Genomic DNA, 16,385 nt, shown 5'->3' with positions numbered 1-16,385 from the left:
AAACGGACTTTTCAGAATCACATGGGGGCTTTTCCAAGGTGGTCTGAAGGAAGCAAAGAACACAGACAGCACCTGGAAGTCAGGGGGGTAAGATAAATTCTACAAGTAAGTGCTGGGTGGGGGCGGGGGGGGGCAGGAGAGGCAGGGTGTAAGGCTGAAGGATGTGGGAGGCACATATTTTCTCTGAAATTCAATTTGCATGAGGAAGAGATTTGTCAGTTGGAAGAGAGGAAGTCACTACAAGCTACTGAGAAAAACGTTCGCTGAAATCAGAGATCAAACACCAGCTCTGCCAGTCACAAGTTCCATCTCCCAGTGAAATGCTGCTTCTGCCATTTCAGTTATTAGCAGTTCTCTTCCCAGGTGGTGACAGTGTGAACGGTAAGAGTCACTCTGGCAGCTCCCAGCACTGGTGCAAGGGTCTTGGATAAAAGCATGCTGCACTTACTCAGGTCCACTTGGACATGAAGAGTGTGAGCCCTGCTGTCCAACCCTCTTCTGCCTTTCAGATTACTGAAGCAGGAGCCTCAGTTCCTGGGTCAAGCAGATGTGTCAGACTGTATGTGTTCTTCAGAATCAAGATTCATGTTCTCTGGAAATTTTCCATTTCCATTCTCTCTCACTCCCTCCTGCTCCTCCCATTCTCTTGACACAGTCTTGTTCTTCCACCCCTCACAGCCTTCCAGGGACCAACCTCCTTCCATGTCAACCAGATCTCATCCTTTGCCAACAGCACCTGGGCACACACTCAAGGTTCAGGCTGGTTGGATGATTTGCAGATTTACGGCTGGGACAGTGACTCGGGCACTGCAATACCCCTGAAGCCCTGGTCCCAGGGCAACATCAGTGATGAGGAGCTGGCTGAGCTGGAGGAGATATTCCGAGTCTACTTATACAGATTTACTCAAGATATACAGAGGAGTGCCAGTCAATTCCAGCTGAAATGTGAGTCCAGTCCCCTGAATTGGGAAGACTATCTATAAGGACTTTTTTTTCTCTGTTTGCAAGCCACTAATACCTCTCATCCTTCTCCCCTCCTTTCTGCTTTAACCACGGCATGCACACACTCTTCTAGAGCAGTCTCTCGCTGACTCCACACCTCAGCAGTATATTCCAGATTCCGGCTGCTGCTGACTCTTCTCTGACAGATTAGGACTCCCCATTGGTATCCAACTCCTCCTTTGTCTTATGTAGACCTTGCTCCTCAAGGTCCCTTACTTCTACCTTATGACTGAGTGAACTACAATGTGGCTTTCTCATCTAATCCGTTCTCTTCAGTCTCCTCTTTGCATCTCCTCTATCTGTGGTCCTCTGGCTCACACTGAAATGCTGCTCTCTGGAATGCATCATGCTCTGCCTCCCACCCACCAACAACTATTATCATAACCCCATTCATGACACTCACAACTTTCCAAATGCTCTTATTTCTGAAAATCTCTATGTGCTGTAATTGGGGTTTGGTTCATCATTTCACACCCAAGAAACTTATCCCACCTAAATATAAAATACTAGGTGCTTTCTCACAGCTTTTTTCTTATTTATGTTGAATAACTTGTTCTCTGTTTACCTTCTACCTAGACCCCATTGAGATCCAGGCCACGGCAGGCTGTGAGCTACGTTATGGAGGTTACAGAGGAGGCTTCTTCAGAGGAGCTATAGGAGGATTGGATTTCCTGAGTGCCAAGAACAATACATGTGTGCCATCCCCAGAGGGAGGCAGCAGGGCACAGCAAGTCTGCACACTAATAATGGAACATCACGCTATAATCAATATTGTAAAGAAGCTCCTCTTTGGCACCTGCCCCCGTTATCTCCTGGGCGTCCTTGATGCAGGGAAGGCAGAGCTGCAAAGGCAAGGTTAGTCCTGCTCTCTACTTCACTTCCCACCACCTTCTCTAACCACCAGAGTAGGAAGGTACCTAAGAGGATAGGGACTTAATCACCAAGTTATTTGGATCCCAAAGCAGTGGGAGTACTCGTTGTCAAAGCTTGTGGGATTCTGAGTCCCTGGGATCTGAAATTGAGTCATGACACGACACTCTCACTGCTCCTCCCCACCCCAGTGAAGCCCGAGGCCTGGCTGTCCAGTGGCCCCAGTCCCGGGCCTGGCCGTCTGCTGCTGGTGTGCCACGTCTCAGGATTCTACCCAAAGCCCGTGCGGGTGAGGTGGATGCGGGGTGAGCAGGAGCAGCTGGACACGCAGCACAGTGACCTCCTGCCCAATGCTGACTGGACGTGGTATCTCCGAGCGACCCTGGATGTGGCGGCTGGGGAGGCGGCTGGCCTGTCCTGTCGGGTGACGCACAGCAGTCTAGAGGGCCAGGACATCATCCTCCACTGGGGTGAGAAAGGGCTGGGCCTGGCTGGACATGGGAGGAGGTGGTCCTCAGGCAGAGAGGCAGGCACTGGGGAAGGATGGGGCTTCACAGACAAAAGAAGGAAAGGGGTAGACTGATTCATTTGGGGGACCCCAATCACAACAGGAATAAAAATAGAGGAGCCAAGTTACAAGAAAGATAAGAATGAAAGACAAGAAGATTGTGTCAGGGCTAGAGGGATCAAAGGATGGATGCAGGGTGTCAGGAATGTGAGAGAGGGGCTGGAGATGACCATACATTGGAAGCAGCTGAATCGAGGTGCTGACACTCAGCTGGGGAAAGGATGGCCAGGGGATTCAGTGAGCAGGATTCGAAGTGACATCCATTTGTCCTCTCCCAATTGCCAGGAAACCCTATCTCCATTGGCTTGATCTTTTTGGCAATAATCGTGCCCTTCTTGATCGTTTTGCTGTGCCTTGCATTATGGTATATGAAGCACCAGTGAGTTGTTTCTTTTTTTTAATCTTTCTTTTCTGTCCACCCTCCCACCCTTTTCAGATATCTTATCTATTTCATTGCCTTAGCCTCATTCTTTCCACCAAACCCTTCCCCCTAACTTCCATCTCCTTTATGTGGAGTTACATTTTTTAATCCTGTTAAAATACACATAACAAAATATACCATCTTTGCCATTTTAAGTGTAGAGTTCAGTGGTGTTAAGTGTATTCATATTGTTATGCCATCAATCTCCAGAGCTCTTTCATCCCTCAAAATGGGAACTCTTTTCCTATGAAAGAGCAATTCCCCATTTCCCTCTCTCTCCTCCCCCTGGCCCTGGCTAAGATCATTCTACTTTCGGTATCTGTGAATTTGACTACTCTGGGTACCGCATAGAGTGGAATCATACTGTAATTGTCATTCTTTGAGTAGCTTATTTCACTTAGCATGAGGCCCATAAAGTTCATCCATGTTGTAGCATGTGACAGGGTTTCTTATCGATAAGGCCTGAATAATATTCCCTTGTAGGTAAGTGACACATTTAGTTCATCCATCTATGGACATTTGGTTTATTCCTACCTTTACTATTTTGAATAATGTTGCTATAAACATCAGTGTTCAAACACCTCTGATATACAGCTCTTTGTCTTTATGGTTTTGACAGGTCATTTCAGGATAACCCTTGAGCCCCTGTCCGATCTCCTCTCCTATTTAGAATAAGCACCAAGAAGCCTAGAAACCCACGATGTCAACCCAGGTGTCACTCTTATCATATTTCATCAAATTATCATCATATTGTATCAAAATGGAGTGTTCGCAGATTTTAAAACGAATTATAAGCACCAGCAAAAATATTGTTTAAAACTGTGAATTTATTATTAGACGGTACCAATAGTGTGGTCTATGTCTTATATATTAAAATGTAAGAAAGGAAGTCTCAGAATAAATGAAATATGGTAGATACACTTAATGGAAAATTCTGGTGGGCTTTCTATTTTAAAACTTTTCTTATTCTGATTCTACTTAAATATCATTTGTAAAAGCAGCTAAATATAATTATGCTGGGATAATTGTATCGCATAGATGCAAGGCATTTTTTTTATGTAATTTCTCTGTCTCTGCCTGGATGACTTTCCCTCCCTCAAAGCCCAGCTGAGAAGCTTCTTCCTCTAGGAGGCCTTTCCCAGGGTTATGACGGAAGTAACCCTCCCTTGTCTGGTAGCACCAAGAGAACCACTTATTCTGCACCAACAGCATTGCAGATATTTTTGTTTTTCTTCCTTTTCTACTTGGAAGTTCCTTAACGGCAGTGATCCCGGTTTGTGGATCCCTGCCAAGATCTCTTACCTGCAAATGTATTTTATCAGTAAAAAGTATCTGAATTGTTGACTGTCAAGTTCATAGTTTTCTTTAACACTTACCTCCTTCCTTCTTTTTCTGTTTATTTGCTATTCTAAGTCTTTCTCTTCTTACTAAAATATTTTCCACTTAGCCAAAAAATATTATGCCTCTCTGGCTTCTGCTCTGAACTCCCCCGAAGAAAACCACCTTGTCCTTACTACAACTACAGCCTAAATTCAAAGAATCGTTGGAATGGTCTCCTCCTTCTCATTTTTCCGTGGAGAATGAGTGAGAGGCAGGATAAATGAGGAGGATTCATTCAGGAGGATTGTGACATATTCAAGGAAAAGGATTAAGAGGACTATTGCTGCCCTCAGGATCCTTGATTGATATCTGTGATGTATCATTCAGTTATATTTTTGACTTACATTTATATTTAAGAAATTTTTGTTTATTCTATACTTTTCTAGAACAGTCCATCTTAAAACATCCTAACTCATTTTGAATAAAATAGTAGGAGGAAGGGGGATTTGAGCATATATTTGTATAGGGCTTAGGAAGGGAGGTGAGGGGAAACAGTAGTTTTGGAGAAGCCAGGGGTACTAGAAGCAACTCTCTGATCTGTAAATTTTAGGACAATGTGGTCGATAGGGTTTGAGAAATGTAGGAAATATAGAAATCACACTTTTCCCACCATCTATTAGTACAACTGCTTACTTCTCAGGAATACATTCAACTGGACCCCATCATATACAGTAGCCATGTTATTGCTGTATACTTGAGAACCATGCAATGAGGAACATGGGAATGTGAACCATGAATGAGCTGCAGCAATAACACCTGGAACCTTGCTAGAAAAACTAATTGCTACCCACCCCCCAACCTGCTGAATCATAAAACATGGGAATGGGAACCAGTAATCTGTTTTAACAAGGCTTCCAGATGATTCTGATTTATATTCAAGTTTGAGAACTCTTGTTCTAATGGTTTCTCAATCTCTGCACTGTTGACATTTTGGACCAGGTAATTAATTCGTGCTGAGGAAGCTGTTCTGTGCACTGTAGGATGTTTAGCAGCATCCCTGGCCTCTACCTTCTAGATGGCAATAGTATCTTCTCAGTTGTGACATCTAATATAACCTAAGACATTGCTAAATGTTCCCGAGGGGGATAAGTTGACCCCAGGAAAAAAACAAGATCTAAGAAAACGATCATAATATCATGCCCTGTGTAGCCAGAATAATTACCTTATAGCATATATCTGATATAATTTGGCCTCATCCAACTGAAGTTTAGGCTTTATGCTTGCTGGCTAAGGAAAGAAGAGTTCCCATTTTGGCTGGCATGGTATGTGCAATGCACAAAATTGATATTGAATTTTGTTTCACAGGAATATCTGGCCAGGGAATGAAGCACACAAATAAAGAAAATGGATTAAAGTGCAAATGATAAGGTAACAGGGCCAAAGCCTGAATTAGCTATACCTGAGACTTGAACTACCTCTAGATATTTTAGATAAATGAACCTAGTAAGATTCATTTTTTCTTTAATCCAATTGACTTGGAATTTTTAGTTGGTTGAAAATTCTGATATTGCTGTAATCACTGATGTCTTGCACCAGCTTTTCCACATTTTCTAATGTGTTTCCTGTTTCCTTTACTCCTCTTATTCTTTCTCTTCCCAAATTAGCATCCCTCAACAGTGGTTTTTGGAACTCATGATTTTCCTGTATTTATCCTTACCTTGAGAAACCTTGATTTACCCATGACTTTATGAACTCTGCATGAACAACTTTCAGAAATAGATCTTCAAACACAAAATACAAGGGCTTCCAAATCATTTTTGTGTGGTAGTGCATGTGCATATATGTTTGTGTGATTTTTGCCAATATATAAAATACAGTAGTTTGCCCTTTACTGTGTTAGGTATGTACCAAGACCCCCAAGTGGGTGCCTGAAACCAAACACAGTACCTAACCCACTTGCTATCAATTGGAACAAGTTTCTGCTGATGTCTTCCACTGAAAAATGTAATGCCTTTTCCATCTTAAGCAAGCAGGCATCATGAGCTTTCACAATATCCTTTGCAGTTTGAGGTGTAACTACAAAACAGGGATGAATTTTATTCTTCTTCACAATTTTATGGATAGAAGATTCATTCTTACTGAAGATCGTAGAAACCACAGCATGCATTTTTTTTTCTTTACTTGCTAAGTAAAGAACTTTCACCTTTGCATGTAAAGGAAGCACTTTGCAGCTTTACTTTGGCATATTCAACAGTTTGACTACAAATGTGTATGAGGGGTTATGGAACTCTATATTTTGATGGTGGACTTTTCATGTGGGCTTACATATTTGTCAAAATAAATGGAACTGTACAATTAAAATTTAGATGTATTTACTAAAAAATATTCATCAATAAAATTGACTTACAATTTTTTAAGTGAAACAAAAATGAAAACAGTACAAAGAAAAATAACAGGGACAGATTGAGGAAGCAAACTTCAGGAGGTAGAGACAATTTCATATGTTTTCTCCCCGACAAATTTAGAAACTGTTGCCTGTCTCATATTCAGTGCTCAACAAATGTTAGTTGAATTAGTAAATGAAACCTAAAGGGACTAAAATCTAGCCAACACTATATCAGACAGTACAGCCCTTTAGGAGATTTGCATCCCGTACATTTGTTTCCTTGATTTTCCACCCCAACCCTGAGGACCAACTTTGTTTCTTCTTTTTCTTAACCACTCTGGGACATATCCGCCCTGCTACCCTTCACACATGACCTGCACACTCTCTCTCTATTCGTGTTTGTAACGAGTTGGATGGATTTGGCTATCTGTATCTAGAAAATAAGTATGTAAAAGCAGGGAATTAAAGGAGGCTGGAATTTCTCATCTAAGTAAGAAGCATGTAAACAAGAGGGAAGTATCAATGTTTCAAATGCTGCAACAATGTCAAGAAGGAATGTAAGAGGACAAAATTACCAAGGTGACAGTTAATCCAACTTAGATATGATTCTTTTTGTTTTGTTTTATTTTGTTTTCTGTTTTGCTGAGCACATATTACATACAGGAAAGGCATCATTATCATAATTCTTGTCCCCAAAGAGCTTAAAAATGGAAAAGGGAAGAAAGACTCAAGTAGCTGTAAAGCAGGGGAGGAAGTGACACATGCACATAGCAGAGTACAGTGAAGTGCTCTTTGGGTTCAGAGGAGGGAAAAACTGATTCCTTCTTATGAGTCAAGGAAGATCATGTGAGGAAATTACATTAGAATTTTGAAGGATGAGTACTATTGAAAAAATGGAGACTGCAAGAAAGCCACTCTATATGGAATTACAGAAATTAAATTGGTTTACAGTAAGAAATGAATGTTCAGCAGAAAGAGAAACAATTTCAGTGGAGAGTAGAAAGGATGGCATCACTGTGCTGTCCTAGGCTCCTGGGCTGCTGGGTTCCCATTACGATGGGGGAGGCATGGGGAGGAGTCTCATGGGATGTCCTGATCAGGGCTGTGGAAGAACAGAAATGGGAGAAGCCCCTGAGTACGTTGGACGTGGTGACTGAGGATAAGGTGGAGTGGTCAAGGCAGCAAAGTTAAAAGAGGTAAATATGGAACATGCAATAAGAAATTGGAAAGATGAATTCAGATCTGATGGGTATAATGCACACTACCTGGCTGAAGGGCACACTTAAAATGTCTACTAAACTGTACAAAAGCAAATGAAGTAGCACAAACATATGAACCCCCATACAATTCTGAAGTAAAAATAAAAAAAAATAGATAACTATATTTTCTGTGTCAAACTTCATTTCCTCTAATATTAATGTAAACATACTAGGTTTATTTTTATATATTTTTCCAGTCTTTTCTGTTAACAGCTTTGTGATCTTATGTTTTGAGGTATATCTCTTTAAATACCAGAATATGGGTTTTTTTTTTTTTTAATCTGGAAAAAAGAGAAATTGAAAAGAGAGGAGGAAATGCAAGTAACTCACAGCAGCTCTGAAACCACAACACAAGCCCTATCAGAAGCATCAGGGGCACTGTCACTGCCAAGGTGTCAAGTTCATGGGAAATTGGTGTCCTGCAGATATTGGAGACATACAGGGATGTCACTTTAAACCCACTACTGATCCTCCTCCATCTACTGATTTCCCTACTTGCCTTGTGCATTGGATACAAGTCACGTCAATCATCCCACTTCAGTCACTCTATTCCCATCCCAAGTCAAGAAGGGATTCCGCATCTCCCCAACCAAAGTATGCTGTGTCTATGTGTCCCTCATGTCCAACTTCTCAATTCTTTCAATTACCTGTATTCATTCCTCCCTCACATCCCTCGCCTAGATCTGATACCATCCAACTTTCCTCATCTCAAGGACCCCTACTAACACTTCCCACATCCAGTCTCACCCCAGTAGAGGATGATGCCCTGGCCTCCCTGGCCACTGTAGCTCATTTGACAAGACAGGACAGCTGCCTCCTCAGCTGCCTCATCCAGAGTCACCTAAAGATGCCATCTGCTGTTGGCAATAGGAAGACTATCATCTCGTTTAGTTCCCAGTTGGTCCTGCTCACTCCATATCCATGTCACCCAAAGAGGTTTTGCTTAGATACTGGAGACATGACAAACCAGAAATAGCCAGCCAGTCCCAAGGTAGGATGACTGGAAAGCCAGGACTCTGGCCTCAGTGCAGAGAACACAAAGGTGTTCAGATGAGGACACTTGCACACAGCACAGGGCCACGTATATCCACATTCCTATGCACAGTTATCTTTTTCTCTCCTCTAGGAAACCATCACCCAGTAACCCCTCTTCTGGTCCTTTCTCTTGTACTATCTTTGAAGGAGGTGGAAGGGGTGGATTTGAATAGCAAAATCTTAGAAGTAAGGCTTACAACTGACCTTCCCTCTGGAGGTTCACCTTTTCCCCATGTAGGACACCCAAGAGAAACCAAGAGCATGTGTTTCTTACGAGCCTATACACTGTTTCCTTGATGCCTTCATAGTAATTGAGTAGATCACAGATATCTGGGCCCTACTCCCACCCTCTGGAGATGGCATCCATGATGTGTTTTGTAAACTCAGAATCTAATCCCTCGAAAGCTGCCCGAATGAAGGTTTTTGGACTCTATCTAGAGTGCAGCTCACAGTCAACTTTTGTGCCTATTACACAGGGATCTGGGGATAGGGAAAAATGAGAAAAAGAATTCAGATTAAAAAGTAAGAGCAATTATATGAAAATCTAGTACCTTATGAGGAAGTGGAGCAAGAAGATTTCATATGGGCTTAAGAGTGATCCAAATATATAGCGCATGAGTAATAGGGAAAAACTGTAGAGAAAAAACAGAGAAAACCTGTAGGCTGTCATCTAGGCACTGGGATATAAATGTCATCAGAATAGATAAAATCCAGGATGTTACAGTGCTTACATTTTAGAAGACAAAGGCAATAAATACATAAAAATAAATAAGATAATTTCAAATAAATTAATTATTCAAAATAAGCTAAGAATATTGGAATAAAATATGACTGAGGTAAATTGTGCTACTTTACTTAGAATGATCATCAAAAGTCTGTCTAAGGAGATGACACTTGAGCTGAGAAGGAGCTCAACATATGTAAGGGACAGAATGAAATCTAGCATCACAGAGCATAATATGCAATGGCAGAAAGACTGGACACAGTGACAGAGAAGTCAGTGTAGCCATATCAAGTGTTCAAGAATTATTGTGACCAAAAAATACAGCCATGGGGCAAAATCTATTCCAATGGGAAACATCAGAAATATATTTTTACTATACATCTTACGCCACAAACTGAACGATCTATATTTCAGCCTCTACATTTTGATGAAGGTCATACCCTGTGGACTTACACTATGTGATGAAACCCTGACATTCACCATTTATTACTCCAAATAACCTCTTAAAATTCCACCTTCCTCTCTGGACTCCAGTGGCTGCCTCTAGATAGGCTGTCTGAATACGTTCTATGGAAGGTGGTGGACTCTCAACAGTGGGAAGGCTGGCCTCAGTGCCTGAAAACAGGTAAGAGTTCAGCCTGGATATGTGATTATGGAGCTTTGTCTGATAACTTGAAAATGCCTAGCTTGGAGTTATAAATTTCCACTAAAAAATCTACCTAATCTGCTCAATTATCCCATCCAAGGGAGAAGGTTGACTGAAGATCTATGTGAACTCTGCACCCAAACAGCTTCCTGCTTTCCCAAAGGGTCAATCAAATGCATCTCAATTGGGAGGAGGATCAAGATGGCGGGCAAGAAACACCACCAGAAAGAGTGTCTCTGCAGAAAAGACAGATTCTTGCAGAAATTAGAAAAAAGAAGCAAGAAGGTGAGCATACATCAGACGAGGGCCGGAAGGAGGGGTACCTGAGACCCCGGGAGACTCCACAGGAGGAGGCTGCGGAGGAGAACTGGAAGCTGAGACCGCTGGAGCAGCCCGGAGACCAGCAGCAAGGGTAGGTGGATTTGCTGTTTCCGCTCCCCTGCATTTGGGACTGCTGGTGGGCTCCCCAGTGGGTAGAGAGACCTGCGGACACCAGCCCAGAGACGGCAGCTGCCAGCTAGCGGTGAGCCTATAGCAGACGCGGCACCAGACTCCCAAATCCCTCGGGGCACCTCCGTGTGCACAGACCCGTGCCACACGGCAGGCCCCATATTGCTTCCTTCTCCCCTCCGCCGACCATACCTGCAGCTGCCCAGAGAGACAATACAGCCACCAGCCAGAGGCACCTCCAGGGAACGGGACCTTCCCTTTTGGGACCCTACAGCTGACTAAGGGGAACTCAGACTGTGAGCTCCCTACCCGCCAGCCCTCCCAGGTGCTGCTGGCACGGTGTTCCCAGGAGAACGGTGCAGACTCAGAGGCTGAGAGACACAGACACAGCTTGGGCTCCCTGTGGGTGAATTGGGACCGGAACTCCTCTCCCTGGTGGGGATATAGTTTGAACTCTGGGACCCAGAGGTCAGACCTGCAGACCAGACCCAGTGCACCAAGGTCTAGCATTGCCCAGGGCACAGAAGGGATATTTGTGAACAGCCTGCTGAGGTGTGTGTGCCTCCAGGGGCAGATCAGCGTCCTAGAGGGCAACCCTCTCACCAAAGGGAGGCCCTGCGCCCAGCCCAGGCAGCGTTTCTGTGAAGGGAACATCCCCGCCGGCATCACAATCCGGGGAGGCCTGGTGACGTGTGGTCTGGCCTGCTGGCATAGGCCCAGGAGTAGCTGTGGAGTTGGGGAGGGTGGAAAGAAGTGAGGCCAGCTCCAGACTGCGGGTCTCAGACAACCCCACCCCCACACACAGACTTTCTGGCTGAGCAGGACCATTCCAGCCCCACCCTGACAGCTTTTCCTGGAAGCATAGAACAGAACTTTGACCCCTGCTAATGGCATTGGTGGTGCCTGAGGGCCGGCTTACCCAACCCAGCTCCGCCCAGAACAAGAGCTGATAACAAGACACAAAAACAACAGCATAGCCTGTTCCTCCAAGCAAGTGCCACCTACTGACAGGAACGGCATCCTGCACAGCCTTTTCACAGCACCCACTGACTCATTATACAGGGAGTGGTTGAATCTCACCCACAGACACCACCTAATGGCTCAGAAACTAAACAAGGCGTGTGAATACCCAAACAAAAACCTAAAGGAAAGAAACAACAACTGATTGAAATGGGAAGAAATCAGTGAAGGAACTCAGGAAATATGAAGAATCAATCGGAAAACACACCCCCAAAGAGGAGCACCAGCCCCCTAGAAATGGACACCAACCCAATCAGGCAACCAAAATGACAAAAGAGGAATTTCGTATGTGGATCATAAGAACACTCACCAAGCTGCAACAACAACTCAATAACCAACACAAAGAAACCACAAAAAGCCTCCAGGACCTAGAACAAAAGTTCACTAAAGAAATAGACACAATGAAGAAAAGTTTAACCGAACTCCTGGAAATGAAGAATCAATTCAGGGAACTACAAAATACAGTGGAAAGTCTCAAGAACAGGGTAGATCAAACAGAAGAAAGAATCTCAGAGATTGAAGATAACACCCTCAAACTAAATAAAACCATCACAGAGATAGAGCAGAGAAACAAGAGAAAACAGCAAAGCCTACAAGAGCTGTGGGATTATGTGAAGAAACCTAATGTGAGGGTCATAGGGTTACCAGAAGGGGAAGAGGACAACAGCCAAGGGTTGGACAAGCTGTTTGAAGATATAATAGAGGAAAATTTCCCAGGCCTTGCTCAAAATCTCGATATACAAGTTCAAGAAGCTCAGAGGACCCCTGGGAGATTCAATGCAAACAGGAAGACGTCACGACATGCAGTCATCAGACTGACCAAAATATCAACTAAAGAGGCCCTTCTAAGAGCTATAAGACAAAAGAAGCAAGTGCCATGCAAGGGAAAGCCAATACGAATAACACCAGACTTCTCTAATGAGACTTTACAAGCAAGGAGAGACTGGGGCCCCATTCTCACTCTTTTGAAACAAAACAATGCCCACCCTAGAATCTTATTCCCTGCAAAACTAAGCTTCATATATGAAGGAGAAATAAAGACATTCTCAGACAAGCAAAGTCTCAGAGAATTCACCAAGACAAGACCAGCCCTACAAGAAGTACTCAAAACAGTCTTATGCATGGAACACCATAATAAAAACTCACGAATATAAAAACAACCAAAACCCAAAGATTAAAGTCCAGATAATACAATGGCTCAAGAGCGAAATCAAAGCAACAACATCCAACCCAACAGAATGAACAGTAATCTACCTTACCTATCAGTTCTCTCAATAAATGTGAATGGCTTAAACTCTCCAATCAAGAGACATAGGCTGGCTGAATGGATAAGAAAATACAGGCCAAGTATATGCTGTCTTCAGGAAACACATCTAACCTGCAAGGATGCATATAGACTAAAAGTAAGAGGGTGGAGATCATTATTCCGGGCAAGTGGAAGCCAAAAGAAGGCTGGTGTGGCAGTTCTAATTTCAGACGATTTAGTTTTTAAAGCAACAAAAGTAGTGAAAGACAAAGAGGGTCATTATATAATGGTGAAGGGCACACTTCAACAAGAAGAGATAACAATTTTAAATATATATGCACCCAAATTAGGTGCACCCAGTTTCATAAAGCAAACCTTACTGGATCTAAGCAAATGGATTAATAGCAACTCCATAATCACTGGAGATTTCAACACCCCACTGACGGCACAAGACAGATCTTCCAAACAGAAAATTAATAAAGAAATAATGGACTTAAACAAAACCTTGGAAAAACTGGGTCTGACAGACATCTACAGAACATTCTACCCAAAATCCACTGAATATATGTTCTTCTCATCAGCTCACGGGACATTCTCTAAGATTGACCATATCCTAGGACACAAAGTAAATCTCAAGAAATTTAAAAAAATAGAAATCATAGCATGTACCTTCTCAGATCACAGTGGAATAAAAGTCGAAATCAACCCTAACAGAAACTCACATTTCTACACAAAAACGTGGAAATTAAACAACCTCCTACTAAATGATTACTTCATAAAGGAAGAAATCAAGATGGAAATAAATAAATTTTATACTCCTACACTGCTGGTGGGACTGCAAATCAGTTCAACCTCTGTGGAAAGCAATATGGAGATACCTTAAAGCGATACAAGTGAATCTACCATTTGATCCAGCAATCCCATTGCTGGGCATCTACCCAAAAGATCCAATGACACTCTACAAAAAAGACACCTGCACTCGAATGTTTATAGCAGCACAATTCATAATTGCAAGACTGTGGAAACAGCCCAAGTGCCCATCAATCCAAGAATGGATTAATAAAATGTGGTATATGTATACCATGGAGTACTATTCAGCTCTAAGAAACCATGGTGATATAGCGCATCTTATATTTTCCTGGTTAGAGCTAGAACCCATACTATTAAGTGAAGTTTCCCAAGAATGGAAAAACAAGCACCACATATACTCACCAGCAAATTGGTATTAACTGAACAGCACCTAAGTGGTCACATAGGTACTGCAGTAATAGGGTATTGGGCAGTGGGGAGGCGAACGGGTATATACATATATAATGAGTGAGATGTGCACCATCTCGGAGATGGTCATGCTGGAGACTCAGACTTGTGGGGGGAGGGGGGAAATGGGCATTTATTGAAACCTTAAAATCTGTACCCCCATAATATGCTGAAATAAAAAAAAATACATTTCAATCAATTAGATAATTTGAGAATGCACATTTATAGAACTTAAGAAACAACAAACCAAAAATAAAAATGATAATAACAGTAAACCAAAATAACAAAGGGAAGCAAACACACTCTTTTCCGTCATTGCCTTCGCACTGGCTCTGCAGGTTACCATGGTCCTCAAACCCCATGTCCTCTTCTTTCTCAGAATATGAATTTCTCCCTTGAATGTGCCCATCAACAAAGACACACATAGACATACACAATCTCAGGGAATTAGGAATGCCAGTCAACCTTGTTGACAAAGTTGACAAGAGATATTTCATATGTTTTTATTGTCTCTACATTTTCCTGAAGGGCAATTAACACCCCAGTCACTGTGAAGTCTGTCTCCTACCCCCTTCGTTAGAGATAAAAGGAAAGAGGAGACGTTTTAGTAACAGCACTAGCAAATGATGCAGGGATGTCAAAGAAGGAATAGCATAAGACAATATCACTTGATCTGACACTGAATTTATCTGTCAGCATTTATTGGGAATCATTACCTTCAGGCAGAACACTTACATAATTTGTGCAAAATGAAAATGTAGTGTCTTCTTTTGGAAAACTATTAAGGATTTCAAAATGACAAAAGTGGTGCATTGAACCTCCCATGCATCCCTTCAAAGCATGAGATCCTGTGTGCCTGCACAGGTCATGTGCTTATAAAGCTGGCCCTGAATTCAGACAAGGCTTTTGTTCATGAATACAGACACAAAACGCTTATATCCTACTTTCAAACAACTCAACGAAGATATTAGCGCAAAAACCTAAATAGCTACTTTTCTGAGAAGGAAGAGATGAGTGTTTTCATGAAGATAGGTTCTCTGTACTCTGGGGGAGTACAGAGAAGCTTTCCATTGGGTAATCCTGGAAAGCTTCCGTGAGAATGAGGCATCTGAATCATAGTTTGAAGGATCAATAGTGAAGCACTGGGAACATGGGGAGATATAAAGTTCAAATTTGAGCTGTGGGAAAAGATGATTCTAATCTCAAGAAAGGAAATTAGAGAGGAATGATAAAGGAAAAAAGAAGATAGAAAAGAGAAGAAAGAGTTAATTAGAGGTTGAAGAAACAAAGAATACAAAAAGGCTTACCATTGTTTTTTAAACCATGAGCCAACTACAACCAACATGACCAGGGTAACCACAGCCCTCAAACAGATCAATATCAAGAGGATGGAGTATCCACCTGGTTGGTGATAAAATACAAACGTCAACCCATAAAATACTCTCTATCCCACCACAGCTAAGTGTTTTAATTTCACAAGGTTGGGGCCTTCTAGAGTGCTCATATGTACTTTCTGGAGCCTTCATTTTAATTCCTCTCCAATCCTCTTCCATCAAATCACCAGTTCATCCCTTTTTTTCTATTTAGTACCTCTAATCCCCTACTGCCTTTTCCTTAAAATTTAATTGCTGTCGTTCTACACCCTTCTTCATGTGGATTCTCCCAATTTTACCATTCTTTTTTTTAATAATAATAATAACTATCATTTATTAACGCTTACCATTTTGGACCCTTTGCTAGTTACTTCCAATACGCTCTCTCTTTTTTTTCCATTTTTTTTTAAATTTCAGCATATTATGGGGGTACAAATGTTAAGGTTACGTATATTACCCATACTCCCTCTCCTCCCTCGAGTCAGAGCTTCAAGCGTGACCCTTCCCCAGACGTTGCAAATCTCACTCATCATGTTTAATACACTCTCTTTTATGCTTAACAACCCAGCTAGGTGAGCACATCGGCTTCATTTTATGAGTGCAGCTATGGTCAGTGGGAGGCTGGAGGCCTGGTGAGTGGTGGCTTGGACACCAACCCTTGCCACAGAGGGCTCACAGTGTGGCATCTGTCCCCAGCTGGGCGCTGGACTTTCCCCTCCGGAAATGGCGCCGGGAGAGCCATGGAGCCCCCACTCTAAGAGCTGCCAGGCGACACCTCTCCCGCAGCCACTTGGACACAACCCACTGA

At 42.6% G+C, this 16,385-nt stretch overlaps 1 protein-coding gene across 1 annotated transcript; it reads left to right on the top strand.

Moving 5' to 3' along the window:
- Window positions 1–255: 255 nt before the first annotated feature.
- Window positions 256–2,997, top strand: LOC105862453 (T-cell surface glycoprotein CD1b-like). Its single transcript, XM_012748737.2, has 5 exons — window positions 256–381; window positions 679–945; window positions 1,579–1,857; window positions 2,064–2,342; window positions 2,726–2,997. Exons 1-5 carry the CDS (start codon window positions 321–323, stop codon window positions 2,821–2,823), a joined length of 984 nt encoding a protein of 327 aa, XP_012604191.2. The 5' UTR covers window positions 256–320; the 3' UTR covers window positions 2,824–2,997.
- The last annotated feature ends 13,388 nt before the right edge of the window (window positions 2,998–16,385 follow it).

Source organism: Microcebus murinus, chromosome 2 (genome assembly GCF_040939455.1).
Source record: "Microcebus murinus isolate Inina chromosome 2, M.murinus_Inina_mat1.0, whole genome shotgun sequence".
NCBI classification, from domain to species: Eukaryota; Metazoa; Chordata; class Mammalia; order Primates; family Cheirogaleidae; genus Microcebus; species Microcebus murinus.
This window is presented reverse-complemented; position numbering and strand designations above follow the sequence as displayed.

Excerpts from the sequence above, each read along its gene's own strand:
- LOC105862453 (XM_012748737.2), top strand. The coding sequence starts at position 321 with ATGCTGCTTCTGCCATTTCAGTTATTAGCAGTTCTCTTCCCAGGTGGT. Across the intron at positions 1,858-2,063 it reads GGCAGAGCTGCAAAGGCAAG|TGAAGCCCGAGGCCTGGCTG; the intron begins GTTAGTCCTGCT and ends TCCCCACCCCAG. Across the intron at positions 2,343-2,725 it reads GGACATCATCCTCCACTGGG|GAAACCCTATCTCCATTGGC; the intron begins GTGAGAAAGGGC and ends CCCAATTGCCAG.